At 32.1% G+C, this 20,748-nt stretch overlaps 1 protein-coding gene across 5 annotated transcripts in view; it reads right to left on the reverse strand.

Moving 5' to 3' along the window:
- LOC129002105 (transmembrane protein 47) overlaps positions 1-20,748 on the reverse strand; it is a 140,163-nt gene that overhangs the window by 12,458 nt on the left and 106,957 nt on the right. For all 5 annotated transcript variants that reach the window (XM_054429664.1, XM_054429663.1, XM_054429666.1 and 2 more), the window contains one exon: positions 10,134-10,323. In XM_054429664.1, the coding sequence (XP_054285639.1) occupies positions 10,134-10,323 (190 nt within the window). The remainder of the gene's footprint in view (positions 1-10,133; positions 10,324-20,748) is intronic.

Raw genomic sequence — 20,748 nt, forward strand, 5'->3', positions numbered from 1 at the left:
GTCTTTTTCGATTCGGGAGTATGTTGAAATGCATTTTATTTATGGTTTGTGTAACGGTAATGCGTCGGCTGCTTAGAGAGAGTACCAGAATCGGTATCCTGATCGCACCACCCCCAGTACTCAGGTGTTTACTAGAGTGCATCAACGTTTGCTGGAAACAGGATCGGTTGAGAAGAAGAAGAAAGAAGTAGGACCTGTGCATGATGTTGCAGCTGAAGAGGGTGTAATTTAGAGAGTTATGGATAATCCTACTACTAGTGTTAGGCAGCTTGCCCTTGAAACTAGTATGTCCCGGTGGAAAGTACACAAAGTGTTAAAGGACAATAACTTCCATCCGTATCATTTTACAAAGGTCCAAGGATTGGAGCCTCGTGACTTCGAATCCAGAAAGGAGTTCTGCCGCTGGCTTCTTCAACGTGATATTGTTGAATATCACTTCCTTAAAAAAATACTATGGACTGACGAATCCCGTTTTACCAGAGAAGGTGTGATAAATATTCACAACATGCATCTTTGGAATAATGAAAATCCAAAAGCCTCCAGAGAAGCTTCTTTTCAAAAAAGGTTTGGGATCAACATGTGGGCAGGTGTGATTGGAGATCGGTTAATTGGTCCTCATATCTTCGAAGGAAATCTGAACGGTGATTTATATCTAGATTTTCTTCAGCACTCTCTACCTCAGTTGTTGGATGAAATTGATCCTCAACAAAGAGCTGAAATCATATTTCAGCAGGATGGTGCTCCACCACATTTTACTGAAAGCGTTCGGTTGTGGCTATCCCAAAACTACCCGACATGGATTGGACGTGGAGGAAGTGTGACATGGCCTCCTCGATCTCCAGACTTGAGCCCGTTAGATTTTTTTGTTTGGGGTTACATGAAAAGTCTAGTTTACTCAACTGTTGTAAACTCTGAAGTTGAGTTACGGGAGAGAATCTTTGAGGCTGCTGGGAAAGTAAGGGAAAAATTGACGTATGAGGTCACAGTTGGCGCAATCCGCAAAAGAGCTAGGGCCTGCTTGCGGGAAAACGGTGGGCACTTTACACCCAAACTGTGATTTGTGCTTCGGACAAAGTATGTCATTGATTTGTTTAATGTGTTATCTATCCTTTCATATTTAAATTAAAGTGTGTATTGTGTTTTTTACTAATGTGTTGTGTTTTTTAATTACAAATTTTCCAAAGTCTTAAAAAACTCTTTAGTTTGATGCAAGTGTAGTCTGGTCAATCATAAATTATACACACCCTCATCATCAGTGGTCAGCTCATAAAATAGTAAGTAAAAGTTTATTATTTTTTACAATATCTGTTTTGGCTTGACCGTGATTTTTCACAATAGTGCGTAAAATTCACCATGGATTTGACAGTAGGTAAATGTTGTTATACATCATTGTAAAGCCCTTTAAATAAGGAAGTTTTTAGTCATATTTGATAACCTCGCCGGAACTCAACAACCGAGAAATAAATTGCTGAATGTTATTTACATTTTCGTCGATATAAAAATAATTTGTTTAACAAAGAATTTTAAATAGAATATTTTTCCGTACCCCAACGATTATGTGTTATATCTATTTAAAATTTTGTGAGGATTCTGAAAATGACATTGAAATTGACAGTAAGTGCATTTTTAACAGAGTAAAATAACCTTTTTCATAACAACTACAATAATTTTTGAAAAATCTTAATTTATTTTTTATCCTCTAACTATTGAAGTTGGGAACCTCAAATTTGCGACATTCTGTCACCATTACCATGTAGTTTAATGCAAAATTTTATTTAACACTTATGACCGGACACCCTGTATGTAAAATCTGATAAACACCTCAACATTCTAACTTACAATCTGCTATTGATAATAACTAGGCTTTTATCATCCTCGGGAAAATTATATAACAAAGTTTTACCAAGACTGAATTAAGCTAATATTTGAGCAAACTTCCAGCCTACAAAGCAAACCACAGCATAGCCACAGTGATGTTAAATAGTAAATTACTCGATACCCCAAACTCTCCGTCAATAGATACATGACGATACATTGGTCAATATATCAAATATTTGAGGAACCGTTACGCTTGAAATAATAGCGGTAGCTAAATGTTTATTTTTGTTATTTCATTAACTATCTAAATTCATTGAATTTAAAAAGCAAATTATCCATAAAATTAATATAAAGAAGTTCAGTATTGAGTTCCTTCAAATTGGACTTTCTTGATTAGAGACGATTAAAATCAAATCACCGTGGCTTCATTAGAAATTCATTGTCACGAAAGTCAGACTCATTAATGCATCAACTAACAATCCAGAGGAGCTGTTGAAAAAGTGTTTAATCTAAAATGGAAATCGTAAAATATTTATAGAAAAACTCCTAATATTTTATCACATTAGGGTAAATTTTTTAAAGCAAGAGTAGAGTGGTAGTCCTTTCATTAAAATTTAGCTATAATTGTTCTGGAATCAGTGGTGCTATCTATTGAATCATAAACTAATAAAAAAATAAATGTTGTTAAACAGACTGAAACCATTGACAAAAGAGTATGCAATACCATCTAAAAGGACATGATATAGCAATTTTTGTATTCAAATAGAATATAGTTTAATTAATAACTTATAGAGCGCCCTACTTTTAAAATTGTGTTTTCCAATGATATTTGATACTTTGATATAAAAGTGACATATAAGATACACAGTTTACAATAAGATTTATTAGTTATGTCTCCATTCCATAGTAATACTACCCAAGAACATACTTTTTAGACATTCAAATAGAATGTTTCCTTAGTTGTTGACAGGATAATTTTTTTTTTTACTGACCAAACCCCCTGGAGTAGTCAGAGGAATAACTCTGATCTTATTTCAAGTCGTTAAATAAATTCCTACTAGTTTGCTTTATTAAAATTCCATTGTTGGTATTGCGAAAAATTCCAAGAATAAAATTTGAATCAGCTTTAATAAGAATTGGCCTATGCTGAGAGTGTAAAAGATGATGGAATATGACATGGGGTATTATGTAAATGAACGGGGCAGGGTTAGCCAGGATTACGGTTCATGGGGCGGAATTAACGTCCAGCCTCATCTCTCAAACCTTTCCATCGGAAACATTCAGCTTGGTAAAGTAAATTATTACAAAATACACGGACCAGGCCCAAATTTTGGTAAAAAGGTAATCTAGCTTAATTTATCACGGTGAATAATAACAAGTAATAATGAACATACGGTATCTGAAGGTAAAATATATTCATAATCCTGATTCAGTAAATAAGAATTCAGCTGTTAATTTTTTAATTGTTAAAAATCTACGTACTTTTGGATTTATTTTGGTACTTAACGATTCTCTTACTTCATTATTATTTGGAAATAAGAAATGTATGACCTCTGTCTATATAAGCTAACTTAATTATTTCACAGTATTACATTAACTTTGATCTTCATTTGGGTAAACAGTTTACAGCTTACCATTTTCTAAAATGGTTGAGTAATTTTTATTACCTGTTTAATGAAGTTGTTTTATGTTAATTTTATGTTACACTTTTAACTCTTTAAATGTAATTGAATGAATATTTAAATACGCTTGTTATTCCTAGTTGTAAAACCTTTTTTATAATTACTATCATCATGAAGTCTTATCTTCACTATACGTGTTTCCAGTTAACATATTTTTTTTTAAACATTCATAAGATACAAAGCAGAATTTCTAAAAATAGATTTCCTTTTGTGTAATTAAGAACAAACAGTTTCAAAAAGCAATGCATTTGATAAATAAATCTTAAAACATACCAATAAAAGAGCATATTCAAATTTTGTAACTATCTAAATCTGAAACATTGTTAAAACAGAACGTAATCATCACATATTCGCCAGAAAGCATTTATGATTAAAACAACGACCCAAACCACCAGACAGATTATGAAAACGATTTTGAATTACGTATTAAGACGGTAATGAGGGACGAGGCTTAGGTGGGGGGGAAGGGGTTAATTAGTGGGGAAGCTTCATTAAACGCCTCAACTTGCAGCGTTTACACACGCTTCACCTCAAACTGTGGCGGTTAAGACAAACCTTTTCAAATTCTGTTTACCAACTTTAGATTGGGATGACGAACTTAAATTGTCGATCTTCACCAGTGAACATTGATGTTTGTAATGTGTACATTGCTAAACTTCTTTGAGAAGTGGAGAATACAATGATGGATATGGCAAAGTAGTGCAAATCTGTGTGAAGAGACATCTTTACATAAGAGAAAGATGTTGTTCCTCTTCTATTAAAAAAAAATGTGTTTTCTGTATTCCCAAAATCAATTTCAAAACGCAACACCCAAGTGAAATTTTCACCGCTAGACGGCTGCAAAGTATAAAAAACTGTCCAGTTTGTCTTGTATTTTTATTTTCATGCATTCTTGATGTACAGTTGAAATTCCAAACAAATTATGGGTGGTAATTGATTTCTAAGTAATATTTAAGAGAATATTTACTTAAAATTCGCTATAAAAAGCGTTCATCGTAATCAATTTACCATAAAAGTTTTCTTCCTCAACCACTATCATTAAAAGAAATCAAATCAATAGTTTTGTCTTTTAAAAATATTTTTTTTGTGGCTATGATGACAACTATGCCTATTATTAAAACAGCAATTGACTATCTAAAATATCCGTTATGTCATCTTATAAACTCTTCTTTATTACAGGTATTTTTCCTGACAAATTAAAAAAAAAATCTAAGATTAAACCAGTTTTAAAAAAGGGAGACCCCGCTATACCTTCAAACTCTAGACCTATATCTTTACTACCATCTTTTTCTAAGATCTATGAAAAGCTATGTGTATAAAATTAACAGAATTTTTGGAAACCTACAACTTGAAAGACATAGAACAATATGGGTTTCAATCCGGCAAGTCTGTGGCTAGTGTTCAGTACATTGAATCAGTAATAGATTCTGTGGATTAGAGAAAAATGTTACTGGGGTCTTTATTGACCTCAGCAAGGCTTTTGATAGTGTGCCACACTCCAAGCTGGTAAATATCTTGTTTTTTCTGGGTATCAAGGGGAGGGGGGGGGGGGTATATTGGTTTAAATCATATTTAAATAACATAAGACAATATGTAGAAATAACTAATGTCACAAATAACAATAAGGTAAATTTTACTTCATCATTGGAAATTTTAAAATATGGAGTGCCACAAGGATCAATCCTGGGACCGCTGTTGTTCATGTTATACAAAGGGTTTACTAGATGTATTAGATGATGCTGAAGTCTGTCTATATGCTGGTGACATTAGTTTACTTGTATATGGTAATACCTTAAAAAAGTAGAGTCAATAGCAAATAACCAATTTCCATTTGTAAATACATTTTTTAACAACCAAACCTTTTAGTTAATATAAATAAGACAAAGTGTATATATTTCTCAACATATCAGAGTAATAAACAAGCTCAACACAGAATTTTGATGGATGGGAAATGCCTAGAACAACTGCAAAATTTTAAATTCCTAGGACTTGTATTGGACAAAAATTTTAATTGGGACCTTCATATTGAACATCTTGGCCGTAAAATTTCATCGGTGTTTTTGCTCTGAGACAAATGTCTAAATTATGTCCTTTGGAAACATTAAAAATAATTTACTTTGCTTTTATTCACTCCCACATCTCCTTTGGCATAATTTTATATGGAGCAACCTCTCAATGGTTCATGCCTATGGGCACAGACATAAAATCAGTTTTTCAAATCACAACTTAAAGCTCTTTGAAAAAAAACCTTCATATGCTAGGATTCAGTTTTATAACCTTCTTTCTACCTGATAATATTTTACAAATAACAGACAAAAATAAATTTTAAAAACTTGTATGTTATCCAAGCCCGTTTATTCCCTAGACAAATTTGCTGGTTGACTGTGTTGTAAATTTGTAAGTTATAAGTTTTTGTATTTTTATTTACCATAAAAGATACAAAATAAAAATAGTACCAATTTTACATTTTTTATAATATACTTTAATGTACGGTAATTACATTAAAGAAAGGCTTGTAAAAGCAAGCAATGTTTAATATGCATAAGTAATTAATTAGAATGTTTTACTGGATGAAAGACCCAGGGCAAAGCTTACAAAGCTCAAAAGATAATTGTTATCTCTGGATCTTAATACCTCTAGTGGTGTCATGCCCCATGCACCTATTCAACATCTCTTTGGAAAATATAATGTTTCCATTATAAGTAATTATTTTAAAATCCCGCAAAAGCATTACATTTTTAATTCCATGCTAAGTATAAGAACTGTTTGAATACTACAAACCCCAGCAAAGTACATGTATGTGGATGTCACTACTTACACATCCCAGTTCTGACTAAAATTTACTGAAAAATTTATTTCTGCGGTAATTAACCTAGTAACATTATAATTTTCTAATAGCGTATTGATTAAGAAAAAATGAATTATCTTTGGATTCCAGGCTTACTTGGAACCAATGTTCCAATATAGCAATATCTAAGTTGTCCAGGGTGTGGGTGTTCTTTACATAGAGATCTTAAACCATGTGTGCCTATTCATATGCTAACAGCTACTTTAATTAAAACCTATTCATTCCCATTTTTTTTATGCTTATACGTTATAGAACGATAGTGGTGGAATTTTATATACGGTAATTATATAGCGAGCAAAAGTTGTTTAGAAGACTAAATATTGACAATTTAGTTCAGTATAAGTTTTGACCTAGTACTTCAAAGAGATATTAATTAACAACATTATGTACTTGAGGTTTTTACTTTGTGATTGTTTTAAGGCTATTGGTATTGTTACGGTATGTTGTAAGAAAAGTCTATTTGAATAACTTAATGTTATGCTTCAGCTATGACAAACAATATTTTAGATTATTTTAAAAACAAAATCATAAATTGATTGCAATTATTAACACACAGCCAAGAATATCTAGTGTAAAATGACAGCATACATTAGAAAATATTTTGTTGTTTACATGTCTGAAAAAACTGCTAACAACATAATTTATGGAGTTGTTGTTTTAAAAATAATTGAAAGTGTCGCCAAAACAGCAAAACATAGTTTTACAACAACAATGCATCTGTGTAAGTTGAATAAATAAAGTATGTGTCTCAGGAGAACAAGAAAGAAGTGGAGGACCCTTAAGAGAATTTGAAGATGGGGCTGGAGTACCGGCATTTTATTAATTATTTAAATATTTTTGTTTATTTTTTATAATAACTGATTGGTTTATATTCAATTTCTCGTGTTATGTGTAAGTTGATTGTTGCATTCAATAAGGACAGCCTGTCAGGATTCATGATGTGCCTGACCTATGCAACTGAAAATAGTGAATTTGATGCGTTTTGCTATACAACATTTCTGATCTTGGCTTTGTTTGATAGCAAACCAAAGTTGTTAAATACAGGTTTTCTAGATTAAAAAAATTAAAATCAGCCATTTATTGTAATTTTTGTTGGAAAAAATAAAACTTCTGAAAAGTTTATTATTTATTACTTATTTTATTACTTTAAGTAGTATGCAAATTGACGTAACAATATCTTTAAAAGTTTTTTAGATACATTTCTTTAGGAAAATTTAAAAAATAAAAGACATATTAGTAGTAAGATGTTTTTCGACAAAAATATTCATGAATTACTCTTAATTTTGACTTAAAGAACAATTTTTTGAAGTTTGACAATTTACTTATGGGACACGAGGAGTTTAAAGAGAATTAATGATCATTAAAATTATAGAGGAAAAAAAAAAATCCAATGTAATAACATGTTTAAGGAGGATTGTTTGTTCTATGGATAAGTATGTTTGATTTTAGAAGACTGCCTTTACTATAAAACTCATTTTTCCATCAATCTTGTTAAGTCTAGAGGTACCTATTTTATATTACACAATTTCCCCTTTAAATCACAGTCATAATTCAATACCTAAATCTGATTTTGTTCCTGATAATCTCAAGAAAAGTCACACAGAACTTAAAAACGTGCTTGGAATAAAACTTATTAAAATGGAAATCAAAATTACAATGAGAATCTGTAACTGACAGAAGCCGTGCAATTCAACATTGTCTGATTAAAATGTTCTTTTTGCCTCAAGTCCATTCCAACCTGGATGACAGCTTAAGTGAAGTTTCTCTTTTCTTTGTGTACCCAGAAAACAAACTGATTTAACATCAGTTTACCTTTGATTTTAACTACCACCAAGTATTCACAACAAAATTAAATTTTAAATTGAAAAATACTGCTTAAAATCCAATTACTCATTTCTTATTAGTCTCAGTATATACTGTAAAATATATTTATGTATACTGTGGCTAGCAAGGGCTGGTTTTTCAGGACTTCTGTGTTTCGCATGGGCTTGGTGCTCTTTAAATCTAGTTTGGTTTTTTTGTTTTGTTTGGGAAAACTTAAAACTTTTAAAATAAATTATGATACCTTAACATCTTAATTTGTGGGAATCTTATTTTATAGAAAAACAAACCATAATTATTTACTAAATAATGAAGACGGCCCAATTATTAATTCTGAATTACTAAAACTAATTACATCGAAAACAACATTGATTGATTGATCTAAATAAAAAAAAGATATTTTTTCTAATATTATTTTTAATATATTTTTTAAATATCCTTTAAATATAATCTGTTTAAATTTTATTCAAAATTATTTTACTATTGAGTAAATATTTACTTTTTATATTGGTTTCAACACAGCTTGTAGATGAAAATATAGTTTTCGAAAGCACTTGGGAAATAAAAAAAAAATATATTGACCTTTTGTATCTTATTCTTACATTACACTAAAAAAACAATGTCACAAAGTATGAGCAACACAATAATGGGAAACTGATTAACTTTTCATCTACTAAAGGGTAGTTATAGAAGAAAAGTGTTTCGCAAATGGGCCATATTTTAGAGACAAGTGACATAAATGTCTTTAGAAGAGCAAAAATCTATCCTCACATTGCCCATGACAACACTAAAGTAGTGTTATGTTTCCTGTACACTGAACCAGAGTAGGAAAATAAAAAGTGAAATGGACCCTCAAAACGATTAGTGTTGGTAATATTTCCGAAGAAATAAGACTTTGGGCCATTAAAGAATTGTTTTAGAACTTGGCTTTTACCCTCGTTAAATATTGAGAACCGAAGCACAAAGTTGTCTCGGTTGCCCAAGTTTCTTTACAGTTCATGGTTGGGTTATTGGGTTCATAAAAATGTCATCTTGTTTATGACCTTCGATGAAAACTGAGAGTTTGCTGTGACCTGAGTGTTCTTCAGTGTTTGAAACTCAAACTTCACATTGTATATTGATACATTAGGTAAAATTGGATTTAGATTTTATAGGATTGAAAGTAATAATTTTGTGCATTCCTGATTACAAAACACTGACATTGTTTTTCATCTACTAAAAACCCTTTTTTACTTGTCTCTAATATAAAAACCAGAGGTGGTGTTCTTCTGTAAGCTAAATCACTTAAAATATTTAGATCAAAGAAACTTATATTTTTGTCTACTTGAAACCAAGAATTGGATGGGTAACAATTCCAAAACAAGCAGCTTAAGGAGGGAAAAAGTTGGATAGGTTTTTATGATGACCACAAAAATATTGTTTCACAGTAAGTTAATTTGTGTTTTGTAGTTGAATGCTGGACAAATCAATAAATACAGATTTAAACATTTGATGTCATGAAAAAAGTAAAAATAGCCAAGCAACTAATTTAACTGTTAGTAAAACTGAAGAATGATAATGGTGGTGATGATGATTATACTACAAACTTTTTATGATAATAATTACAAAAATTGTATTGCCATGATGATACTTGGTCATGAAAGATTACAATTTCATTATTGATGGCCTCTTGTCAGAGTTTACACATAAATTTCAGTTACATATGTTACTAATGTGATTATGGATGTACTATGTGAAAAACTGTTTTGAAGTACTGAATGTACAGCAAATCTCTTCTCATTAAGCTACAGATATTTTTAAAAACAAGAAAACAACTTGGAAAAACAAAACGTAACTTTTAATACTAGTTAAACCGGCACTAATTGGACACAAGACTCTTTGAAAGATAAGTCTAGTTCAAATTAAACTTCAATGAATCAATCAGATTCACAGGTAACCTAAACAATTTGTAGTGATCAACTCACTCATGTCACGACTCTTGTGGCATTCGCCGCGTTTGTCCTGGATGTGGAAGGGCAGCGGTGTGGGAGCGTGCTCGCCAATGCAGTGGTTGAACAGTCCCTGTCTGTAGCCTGCTGCCATCAGCCAATCTGTAGACGCCAACGCCATGATCAGCAGTATTATCACTATCAGTCCACATATGAACGCTATCACCTGTAACACCAGACAGAAACATTAGGAACACACAGTTAGACCTGAGTCAATACAATGAAGTCAAGTAAGGAACCCACTTAAAGTAGACAAGCATGGTATTATCGACTAAGTTGTATGGTAGAAGGGTGTCTTGGTGCTGTCGAAGCTTTCTGAACCTTCATAACACTCCTATAGTGCTTAAACATTTGATTTTCTTGATTCACAAGGTAAAGGCTTAATTCTGATCAAGCTTATAGATAATTTTGGTGGAACATCTATACTAAAAACAAACAGAAAAACTGAGACAAGAGACCATAAAATCAGGACTTTGTTTATAGTTATCATACAAGAGCAACACCAAGTAAATCAAGGTAAGTTATGGTAAGATTAAACAAATTAAAAACATTTGTAATATTTACAAAGTATCATAAACCAAAATGTTGGATCAGAGAGTAAAGTTGGAACCAAAATGACACTACTAACCAGTTCAGGTGCAGAGAAAAAGTTATGGATAGGACAAGACATATGTTCCCCGTTAACAGTTAGAAGAATTAATAGAATAGTTAATAGAAGCCAAGTAAATCTAAAAAAATGAAAAAAACCACAACATTGAATTTTTGCATTCTCCTTATGATCAAGTGAATATCTATGCTAAACTTTCCAAACAAGATTATCATCTGCTGAAGAGTGACCTCATTCTGAAAGCATAACTCCTCACTATGCTAAATGCCACTAGGTAATTAATTATGTTAGGTGTTCTTAAATAAATTTTTAGTTTATTAGAGAAATAACTAATTTAGCTGCTGTAATTCAGCTCTTATCCTGGAAAAGCTCACTCCAATGGCACTTAATAATAGAACAACTCGAACCGATTTCCTATCTTGTAGTAAACAACGTTCAACTGTGGGCTGAATGATTTTGTACACGTAAGAAAGTAAATAATAATGAAAAATTAAGCAATTTAGCTTCTTAAAACACTAACACTTATAATGTTATACATAGAACAATATATGTCATGAACATTTATTCTATAGTCTTCTACAAACAATAATGTGCTCTATTTACATACGTCACGTCTCATAGAGCTTCAACTTTGGTACTGTTAAAAGTTACATTTTTAATTTCACTCCCACTTCTAACTCTACATTTCTAAACAAGTGTTGATATTTTTCAGAAAAGACTAAAATAAAAATATCTGTACACTGAGACAGTTTTCGATAAGTACACAGTATTCTTCTAAAATATATTTTGCCTTTATACGTAAATAATATCTGGTTTAACGTTTCAACTTCAACCATAGTATTTCATTTTAGTTTAGGAGCCAAAACTAAAATTGAAAAAAAATGTTGATGACAAAAATGGACAACTGCTTTTGAGCACTTTAGTTTTGAACAGCGAACTACAGCCATTTAGAGAGGGAACATAACCCAGCCAAAAGCCCTTCATGGTAACTGTGCAAAAGGAAAAGTTCTGTGAATGTGGAAAGTTTACAAATAACACATCAACGCATTCTGTACAATTTCTTTTTACTACTGTTCTTTTCTTAGAAGTAGGTGAGTTCACTAGACTACATTATTCAAGATATGTAATATGTTTCATGATTGGTTCTTATTATATCAATGTAGCCAAGAATAATTTACTTAATGTATAAAAAAATACAACTCTCTTCTAATGTAAAATAAAGGTGATGCGGTCAAACAGATTCTATAGTTATTTGTGTAACTAGTGCGCAACGTGACACTTTGCTGCACTTGAGAGGAATGGAAAGTTTCTCGAATGTTACATCTATTTTCCTACAGTTACTATGAACCATATAAATTGGTGATTGTAAATACAGGCACAAGTTCATTTGAACTTTTACCATGCAGTTTTAGAAATTAATAAATCCCAAATGAAATCGTTTCACAAACAAATCAAAGCCTAAATTAAATTGTTTCACAAATTGACAAATACAAATCTGGATGAAACTTCACAAACATAACGAATCAACATCTTAATGTCATTTTTGGTTTGTAATGTCTATGTGAATTATTGTAACACTCAACATTATAGGTTAAGTCCAAAGTGTTAAGGACAAATAAACACTGCACCAAGCTGATAGATTTAGTTACACAGCTGATCAAGTATTGCCAAGTTTTTTAAGGGTACACGTATCACGTGTCTAATACATGCACACTATTTTGTGTTGTTTTGTTGAATTACCGGAGTCTTGGAAAGTAAAATGAGTGCGGGAAAGTAAATAAAAAGGCAGGAATCAACTACTTTGTGTGTTAATCAGTGAAGAAGACCAGCTTTGTCAGGTAACTGAAGAAAAACTTTTATTTATATATTTATTTATTGCTCTTTACAATTTTTACATTGTTTAGCATTTTTATATTGTGTGATTCTAATATTTATAATTACATAGGGGTTATTTTATAAAATTAAACTAATGTCTTTATCCTGTACAATAAAGAGGTTAAAGATTCAAAAGTATTCTTTAAAGCTTCTGAAGTTGTACAACTAATCTAAAAAAAACAACATTTAATAACTGTACAAAATAATAAGTCTTTAAAAACTGCAACCTATCTATTGAAACCACAAAAGAAACTGCAATCTACAAATAGTTCAATAGTCAAATGTCAAACAGTTGTTACAAGTTTTTACAATACAAGTTAAATCGGAAAACAAAAGCAACATCGGACAACATATTGTTTGTCCCTGCCACCTCGGATGAAATGAATGAGTCATTTTGGCCAACTCAAATGTTTACGATTTTATCTAATTTATTTTGGTTACATTACTCTTTTTAATGAGATTTACTAAATCAACTTTATTTACCAAAACAACTTTTTCCATCGAAAGAAAGGCAAGTGATTGTGTAAAACCCAATCAGTAGTTGTGGCAAAAGTATCTAATAATGTTTTAAAAAGTTTCAGTTCATCAATTACAGACACAATTTACACTGAACAACACAAATTCCACCCTAACCACTAAATAACATTTGTAAGAAAGTCTGATACAGGTGAAATATTTTGCTTGAAGAAAACTAAACAGAATAACCATCAGGATTTTTTCTGCATAGGTGTTGGCATAATACAAAAACACCATGTATTTGCCAAACTGGCAATTGTAAGGTATACTTGAAAAGCGGTAACAAAGGAATTAAGGATTTATAACATGTCACAAAAAGGGCAAAATGTATGAGTGATGTTATGTTAAGTCATTAAACAACCCAGTAATAAGTCAATTTTATCCCCTTGCCAGTTATTTTAGCTAGTCATACCTGAGGGAAAAACAAAACACTGCCTGACATAAATCCTTGCGAGAAAAGCTTCAGTTGGATATGAAACAAAAACAAGCCCCCAATAACTGAGTTGACCGAAGCAATATCGACAGCACCGAATGAAATTATTGGTCTGAAAGCTTTCACTGTATGAAAATAAAATATTTTATTGGCATCCAGTGTTTTCTAAACAAACGTACATGTTTATGATTCTAGCGGCTTTCAATCAAGCCCATAAATGTAAACTTTTCATAACATTGTTAATGAAAACACTGTTGTTGTCGTTAAGTTTATACAGCAAAGATTGGATTTGTTTGGGTATGGTCATTTACTTTCCGATACAGTAGTAAAAACTCCATTTATGTGGACCATTTCTTGCCAATTTTCTATAAGAAAAAACAGTTGAAGGATCCACTTACAGTGCTACTGTCGAAATCTACACTCTTAATTTACTTTTTAATTTTGATAAACAATAGGTTATGTGATAAAAATACCAAACAAGATTTGATAAAAAAATTTGTCTAGCCAGAAAATGGAATGACACCCAAAAACAATTGACTAGAGTGCTTAAATGTGACACATAAAAAGTTATAGCATCCAAAGTTTTTGGACCACACTAACTGGACTGTTGTAAACACTGGCGTGTAAATAGTAGTAGCAAGACGGGTGTAAGCTTTTTTTGTCCTAGGACGCTAGGCACGAGCCTGGGATTGTTTTTCACATTACTTCAGGCTAGACCTAGGAGTTGCGGCATTATCACATGGATAAAATTCATTGGTGACTTGGCGGGGATCGAACCCAGGACCTCAAGGACTGAAGTCCCGCGCTCTAACCACTACGCCAGCTCGCTCCCCCCAGCTCGCTCCTCATAAGCTTTAGTAGTAGTAATTGTTGTAAATACCTAACTCTGTTGTTATCCAGCTTATGAACAAGAAATACTCATTTCATTTTCTGCACGACTCAGCTAATACAATTTATTGTCAACGATTCACACACTTCAGTCTCAATTGCATCTGCAGTTCCTCAGTCACATGTCAGTCAGTCTTCCGTCCCTTTATTGCCAGTAACGTTACAGTCAAGAGATTATTTTTTATGAAAACACAATATTTTATCAATATCTAATAGTCAATCTTAATGACTGTAACGAACAGTAGTTAAATATAAATACACTTATTTAAATAACAAAAAAACTGTTTTTTATGCCAAACACATACACTACACGTCTGTTAGGTGTCCAAACAATCCTAAAATATCAGTGGGAAGAAATCTGAAACTGACCGAATGCCGGCAGAGCGACTGATGGACCTGCGTCGGAACTATGTCGAATGAGAGTAGGTAGATATCACAAAAAAAATCCATTAGAGAATACATTATTGGATTGTGAGGTGACAAATGTGACTGAACTGTGACGTGCCGAAACTGATGTATGGGAATAGACCTTAAAATGATCAGATTTGATTTGAGACAACTGAAAACAACACTCTGCTAACTCTTTGATCAGATAGAAATAAAAGAAAACTTAAGTTACTGTCGACAAACACCAACTCAAAGTGAATTCTCAAAGCAGTTACCAAAGTGAATGATTCAGTGTTGGCAACACCATTAATTCCGTCCTTCACATTGCTTTTAAGGCTGGAGTTAGAAAGTCATAAGTTTGCGACCGGGTGATTTGTGGTGTTCCACATCCTTTGTTTTTGAGCCCAAAACAAACACAGGATTGTAGATTTATTGGGGTGATTGTGTGAATTAAGTTTGAATTCCAAGAGACACGCCAACTGTAAAGTTTACTTCACAAGTTCTAATTTTGAATTGTTGAAACACATTGAAAAATAAATTTCAACGTATGATAGATTTGCCAACATATGTCTATCTGCTTATCTCTATAAATGAAATACAGTTGGACAGATGAGTAGCTATAGTGCTCGCCTAAGAATAAGATTATCACGAGTTGGATAATACTGTAAAAAATAATTTGCTTTTTGATGGTTCGAAATAGGATCTAGCTATCATTGGTCAACTAATAAAATATTCTTAGGTAAAGAAACCGCTAATCATAGCAACAAAGCTATGCAGATCGCCCTTCCAATTCTTAACTCACCCTTCATTTATATTCAACTTAAATACATATCCAAGTTTCATATAATGAAATTGTATCACATTTAGAACTGAAAGGACATTATTTGTGCTCAGTGTCTTCTCTGGTCTGTAAAAATAGTTACTTGGTTTTACCATTTACGACAAATATGCTAACACAATGTGTAAAAGAGCTCTTCAAAGATTTTGAGCTAAAAAGGGTTAGACAGATCTTGAAACCAAACAACAAATAACCTTGCCACACTGTACAAAGGTAACACATTTTCTCCTAAGAACATTTTCACTAGTGGGTTTCTCTCGCGTCCAGGAAATATAAGAGCAAACATGTGTAGGAGTAACACTTTTTCTCCTGTGAAAGAGCATTTGTACGTGAAAGGTTTTCTCTTACATAGCAATCACAAAAACATCCTGAGATGAAATAAATCGTCTACTTCACAGGACTGATCAGTTACTTAACACCATACGAAAGAGCTGTGTAAACTTATTGATTACCTTATACTTATACCAGTATTTAAACAACTGAATTTTTTGTAGTTAAAATTTAATATTAATATTTAATAAGTTATTTTAAATAAGTTTTAACTTTTTATAACTTATTTTAACTTTTTAACAGTATTTTATAAATATTAACTGTTTGTATATCATGCTTTTCAAAGCAAGATATAATACTGTAATGGAAATACAATTTTTCAACTATTTAAATTATTCCTTTTGTAAATCAAAATCGCATCTCTAACAGCCGGATGAATATTGTAAACATGGTAAAGTGATGCTCATCAGACCATACCAGTTGTATCAAAGGTTCGTGCTGGGACCGGGTGGATCTTTGATGTTTTCCCTGTTAAATCTTTCTTTCACTCGCTTATTTCGGACAAAAAGATTTCTCTTTGACGAGTTTAAAACCAATTTCAAAAAATAAACTTGAACAGATTATTTTTTTCATTCATTTGTTAGTAATTCTAATTGTTTTATGTAAACATCAGCTCATATTCATTGTTCTCCTTAGTTATAATTTAATTTTTTTACTTTGGCACAAAAATGTATCTAAGTTATAAATATGTAAATGCAGTTGGTTTTTGTTGTATCAACATTTTTTGTAGAACGATATCGTTGCTTTAGCATTTGTGAAATGATCGTGTTGTATACAAATTTGTTAAATGACCTGTATTGGCATTTGTTTTATGGTCTCAATATCTAAAATATGAGGATAATCAAATGGAACTTGTCTTTGTACAGTTTTATAGAATATGTTACAAAGGTAGTCAATTTTGACCAATTAACCGTACACATCAGGCCCAATCTGAGAATACAATTCATATAACATTTGATTTATCTTTCAAAGTAAATATGTTGAATCAAGGTATTTTATAAAGGTATTATAAATATTAACGGTATTTTAACAGTTATAAAAAGTTATAATACCATTATAATTTTTATAAAGGTGTTTAGAAGCACATCTTTAGTTTGATTGTTTAAAAATTATTCTAAAGTGTGTTAATAGTATAAAAATATTTTTGTAACTTACAACCTAGATTGACGGGAAAGTAAATTGGTTTATTTTCAGGTTTAAATTAACAACAGATCAAATTCCTTGTAGTATTAATAGCCTCCGGATTGCGAAGAATAAGTAATTACCTGATTCTGGCAATCCAACCTAAGAGGTCATCATCAGGCAAGTATAAGGATGGTCATTTCACATGAAGGTCGTCAGGATTAACAGTTTTTGACAAACACACATAGACAAACACAAATGCATAGCACGCACATGTGGCCGATAAAATAAAATCAAGCCAGCAGTGTTAATAATGCGGTAGTTAAGTTTAGACTCATTTCATGATGACCTCAGAAGGTTAAAACTAGTTGTGGACACAACAATTGGATTGCCAGAATCAGGTAATGAAACCAATATTGTTCGATAAAATTCCAGGTATCAAATATAGTATTTAATGACATAACTAAAGACAATAGTCAATTCATATCCTTAGTATATAAAAAAAAATAATTACTCTCCAATCACTCTCCTATTGTTTAAAAGTTTTGTACTTCATCTTACATCAGGGAAATTAACATACATATTTAAAATTACCACACAAACCTGTAAATTATGTTAGTGGCTAAATAGAACCAATCAAGTCCTCACTGGAATATTTCCATCAGCGATTTACGAACAAAAGCATTAGCAGTGACATCTGTTACAATAGGTTATCATCGGGTGAAATGATTGGATTTTCAACACATCATTAATTTGAGCTGCGCCAGCGATAAAGGGTTCCACCTTGGATGGAATAAATCTATCCTGTAATTGTAACTAGTCAAACTAGATAATGTAATTAGACTGTTAGTGGATGGTGTGAAATAGCATGATCGTATTACAGGGTATCAAACAGATTTAGGAATAAGCTAATTAGAGTAACGATTACTAAACTGTGTCCTGTGGCACTATTGAGGTGGTGCATGAAATGCCAATTGAAGACTGAAAGCTTACAATACAATTAAAAAATATAAACCAAATATTAAAGAATTACAACACTCTTAAAGTACAAACAAAATATATTCAATTAGTGGGAAAAAGTTATATTAAATTGCTAGGCAAGGATACAATTTTAAAATTGACATTTTTCTCAAGTTTTAGCAATGCAGTGATCATACTAAATACTGTAATAGCTTCTATCAATTTGATTCTTTCTCCTTTTTTCAAAGCTTCTCAAACACTGTAATCTATTGGGATTGTTTTATCAATGGGACATTTGCATGGGACAGGGAATATTTTGAGTTTCGACATTGAATAAGTTACTCGGGGCCAGCAAAGCGCAAATTTCAACGGACTAAAAAGTTTTACATGTGTGTTGTGTACTTTTTATATACTAAGTTTGTTACAAAGATCTTTTGGTAATTGTGTTTGAAGATGTAAAGTATTTTTATGTATCTTATTTGAATAATTTGTTTGTTTGATTAAATTAAAGAATTCAATAACTTAAAATAAATCCACCAAATATTAAGGAATTGTTCAGTTATATCTTAGAAACAACAAAGATAATAACAAATTAAGTGCAATTACTAATATTATCTGACAAGAAACGGATCAACTAATTGGTAAGTATTGGTAGCTATTCATAATATTTAACGTTAATTTAATTCTATACTCCATGATTTTTCCTGCTTTCATAATAGCGCAGTTTTTTTTAAGGTAAAATAATAATAAAAAAATATATTACCCTGTTTTTAAATCGTTCAACTCTTTCGTATAGCAAAGTTTTTCAAATTGTTTACACTATTATGGTAAAAATAGTCTTTATAAAATTGATTCCAGAATGTTTTCTTTTTGAAATACAAAGTAGCCGTCTAATTTATCGCTGTTTGAAGGAACAATATCGACATGTTCTGCATAAACAGTCGAAAAGCACTCTCGACATTATAGTAGCTGAATCAAAACAACGGCGAAAGAGTTTGAGAGGCGTAGGGTTTGGTTGAAAGCTTTTTGTGTATGTAAATAAAACGTAGAAAGCTTACGTCATATATTACATTGACAGACTTCAATCAGTCTTTCTTGAGTTACTCAGTGCAAATATATTTGTCAGTGTCAGCATAAATAAATGTCAAAACAATTCTTTATAGTGAATTTTAATGGTAGCCAACTTTAAAGTACAGTATGTAAATTATAAATTAATGCCATTCTAAATTAGAGAACTAAAGTTATATGTTTGATCTTAAATATCTGGGTCACTACAAAAGTAACATTTATTCGGAATTCAAACATTTTACAAAATAAAAATCAATTACAGTATACACAAGTCAAGTTAATGTTAATACAAAAATCTGTCAAGACGGAGTATTTAAAATGATTGTGTTATTGATAAAAATTGAATTTATTTGGCGTTAATAAATATAAACCTGTAAAAAGCAGTGGTAGATCATAATTGCAAGTCGTTCGGCAAACATTACATGCATTTTTCGTAGTACAAACACAATATGTTCCCACCTATAAGAATAATACGAGTATTCCACCAATAAATCATCACCTTTATTTTTCACAAGATAGTACTTCGACTTTTCATTTACATCTTTCCTAACAAAAGAGTAAATTTGAAACTTTACAGTGCTCGACATTATGAAACATTAACGCCGAGTCCAATAAGAGCGGGTAAGAGCTGGAAAGTAGCTTTTCAGAGTTAATCTTGGGGATAAGAGGTTCCAAAATGCTTTGTCTCGCTGAGACTTTTGACAAAGGCCCCACAAGTTGGGACGTATATCAACTCTGTGTGTAATCGACAGGAAGACTCTACAGTCGACACTAGACACTGGATAGATCTTGTCTGCCATCTCACACTCCACATTCCTAGTGTAGTGTCTCGTTGAGACTTTTAACAAAGGCCCCACAACTTGGGACGTATATCAACTCTGTGTGTAATCGACAGGAAGACTCCACACTCGACACTAGACACTGGATAGATCTTGTCTGCCATCTCACACTCCACATTCCTAGTGTAGTGTCTCGTTGAGACTTTTAACAAAGGCCCCACAACTTGGGACGTATATCAACTCTGTGTGTAATCGACAGGAAGACTCCACACTCGACACTAGACACTGGATAGATCTTGTCTGCCATCTCACACTCCACATTCCTAGTGTAGTGTCTCGTTGAGACTTTTAACAAAGGCCCCACAACTTGGGACGTATATCAACTCTGTGTGTAATCGACAGGAAGACTCCACACTCGACACTAGACACTGGATAGATCTTGTCTGCCATCTCACACTCCACATTCCTAGTGTAGTGTCTCGTTGAGACTTTTGACAAAGGCCCCACAACTTGGGACGTATATCAACTCTGTGTGTAATCGACAGGAAGACTCCACACTCGACACTAGACACTGGATAGATCTTGTCTGCCATCTCACACTCCACATTCCTAGTGTAGTGTCTCGTTGAGACTTTTAACAAAGGCCCCACAACTTGGGACGTATATCAACTCTGTGTGTAATCGACAGGAAGACTCCACACTCGACACTAGACACTGGATAGATCTTGTCTGCCATCTCACATTCCACATTCCTAGTGTAGTGTCTCGTTGAGACTTTTAACAAAGGC

This window comes from Macrosteles quadrilineatus, unplaced genomic scaffold (assembly GCF_028750875.1).
Source record: "Macrosteles quadrilineatus isolate MER2022 unplaced genomic scaffold, UCM_ALF_1.0 Scaffold_9__3_contigs__length_116548681, whole genome shotgun sequence".
Classification (NCBI taxonomy): domain Eukaryota; kingdom Metazoa; phylum Arthropoda; class Insecta; order Hemiptera; family Cicadellidae; genus Macrosteles; species Macrosteles quadrilineatus.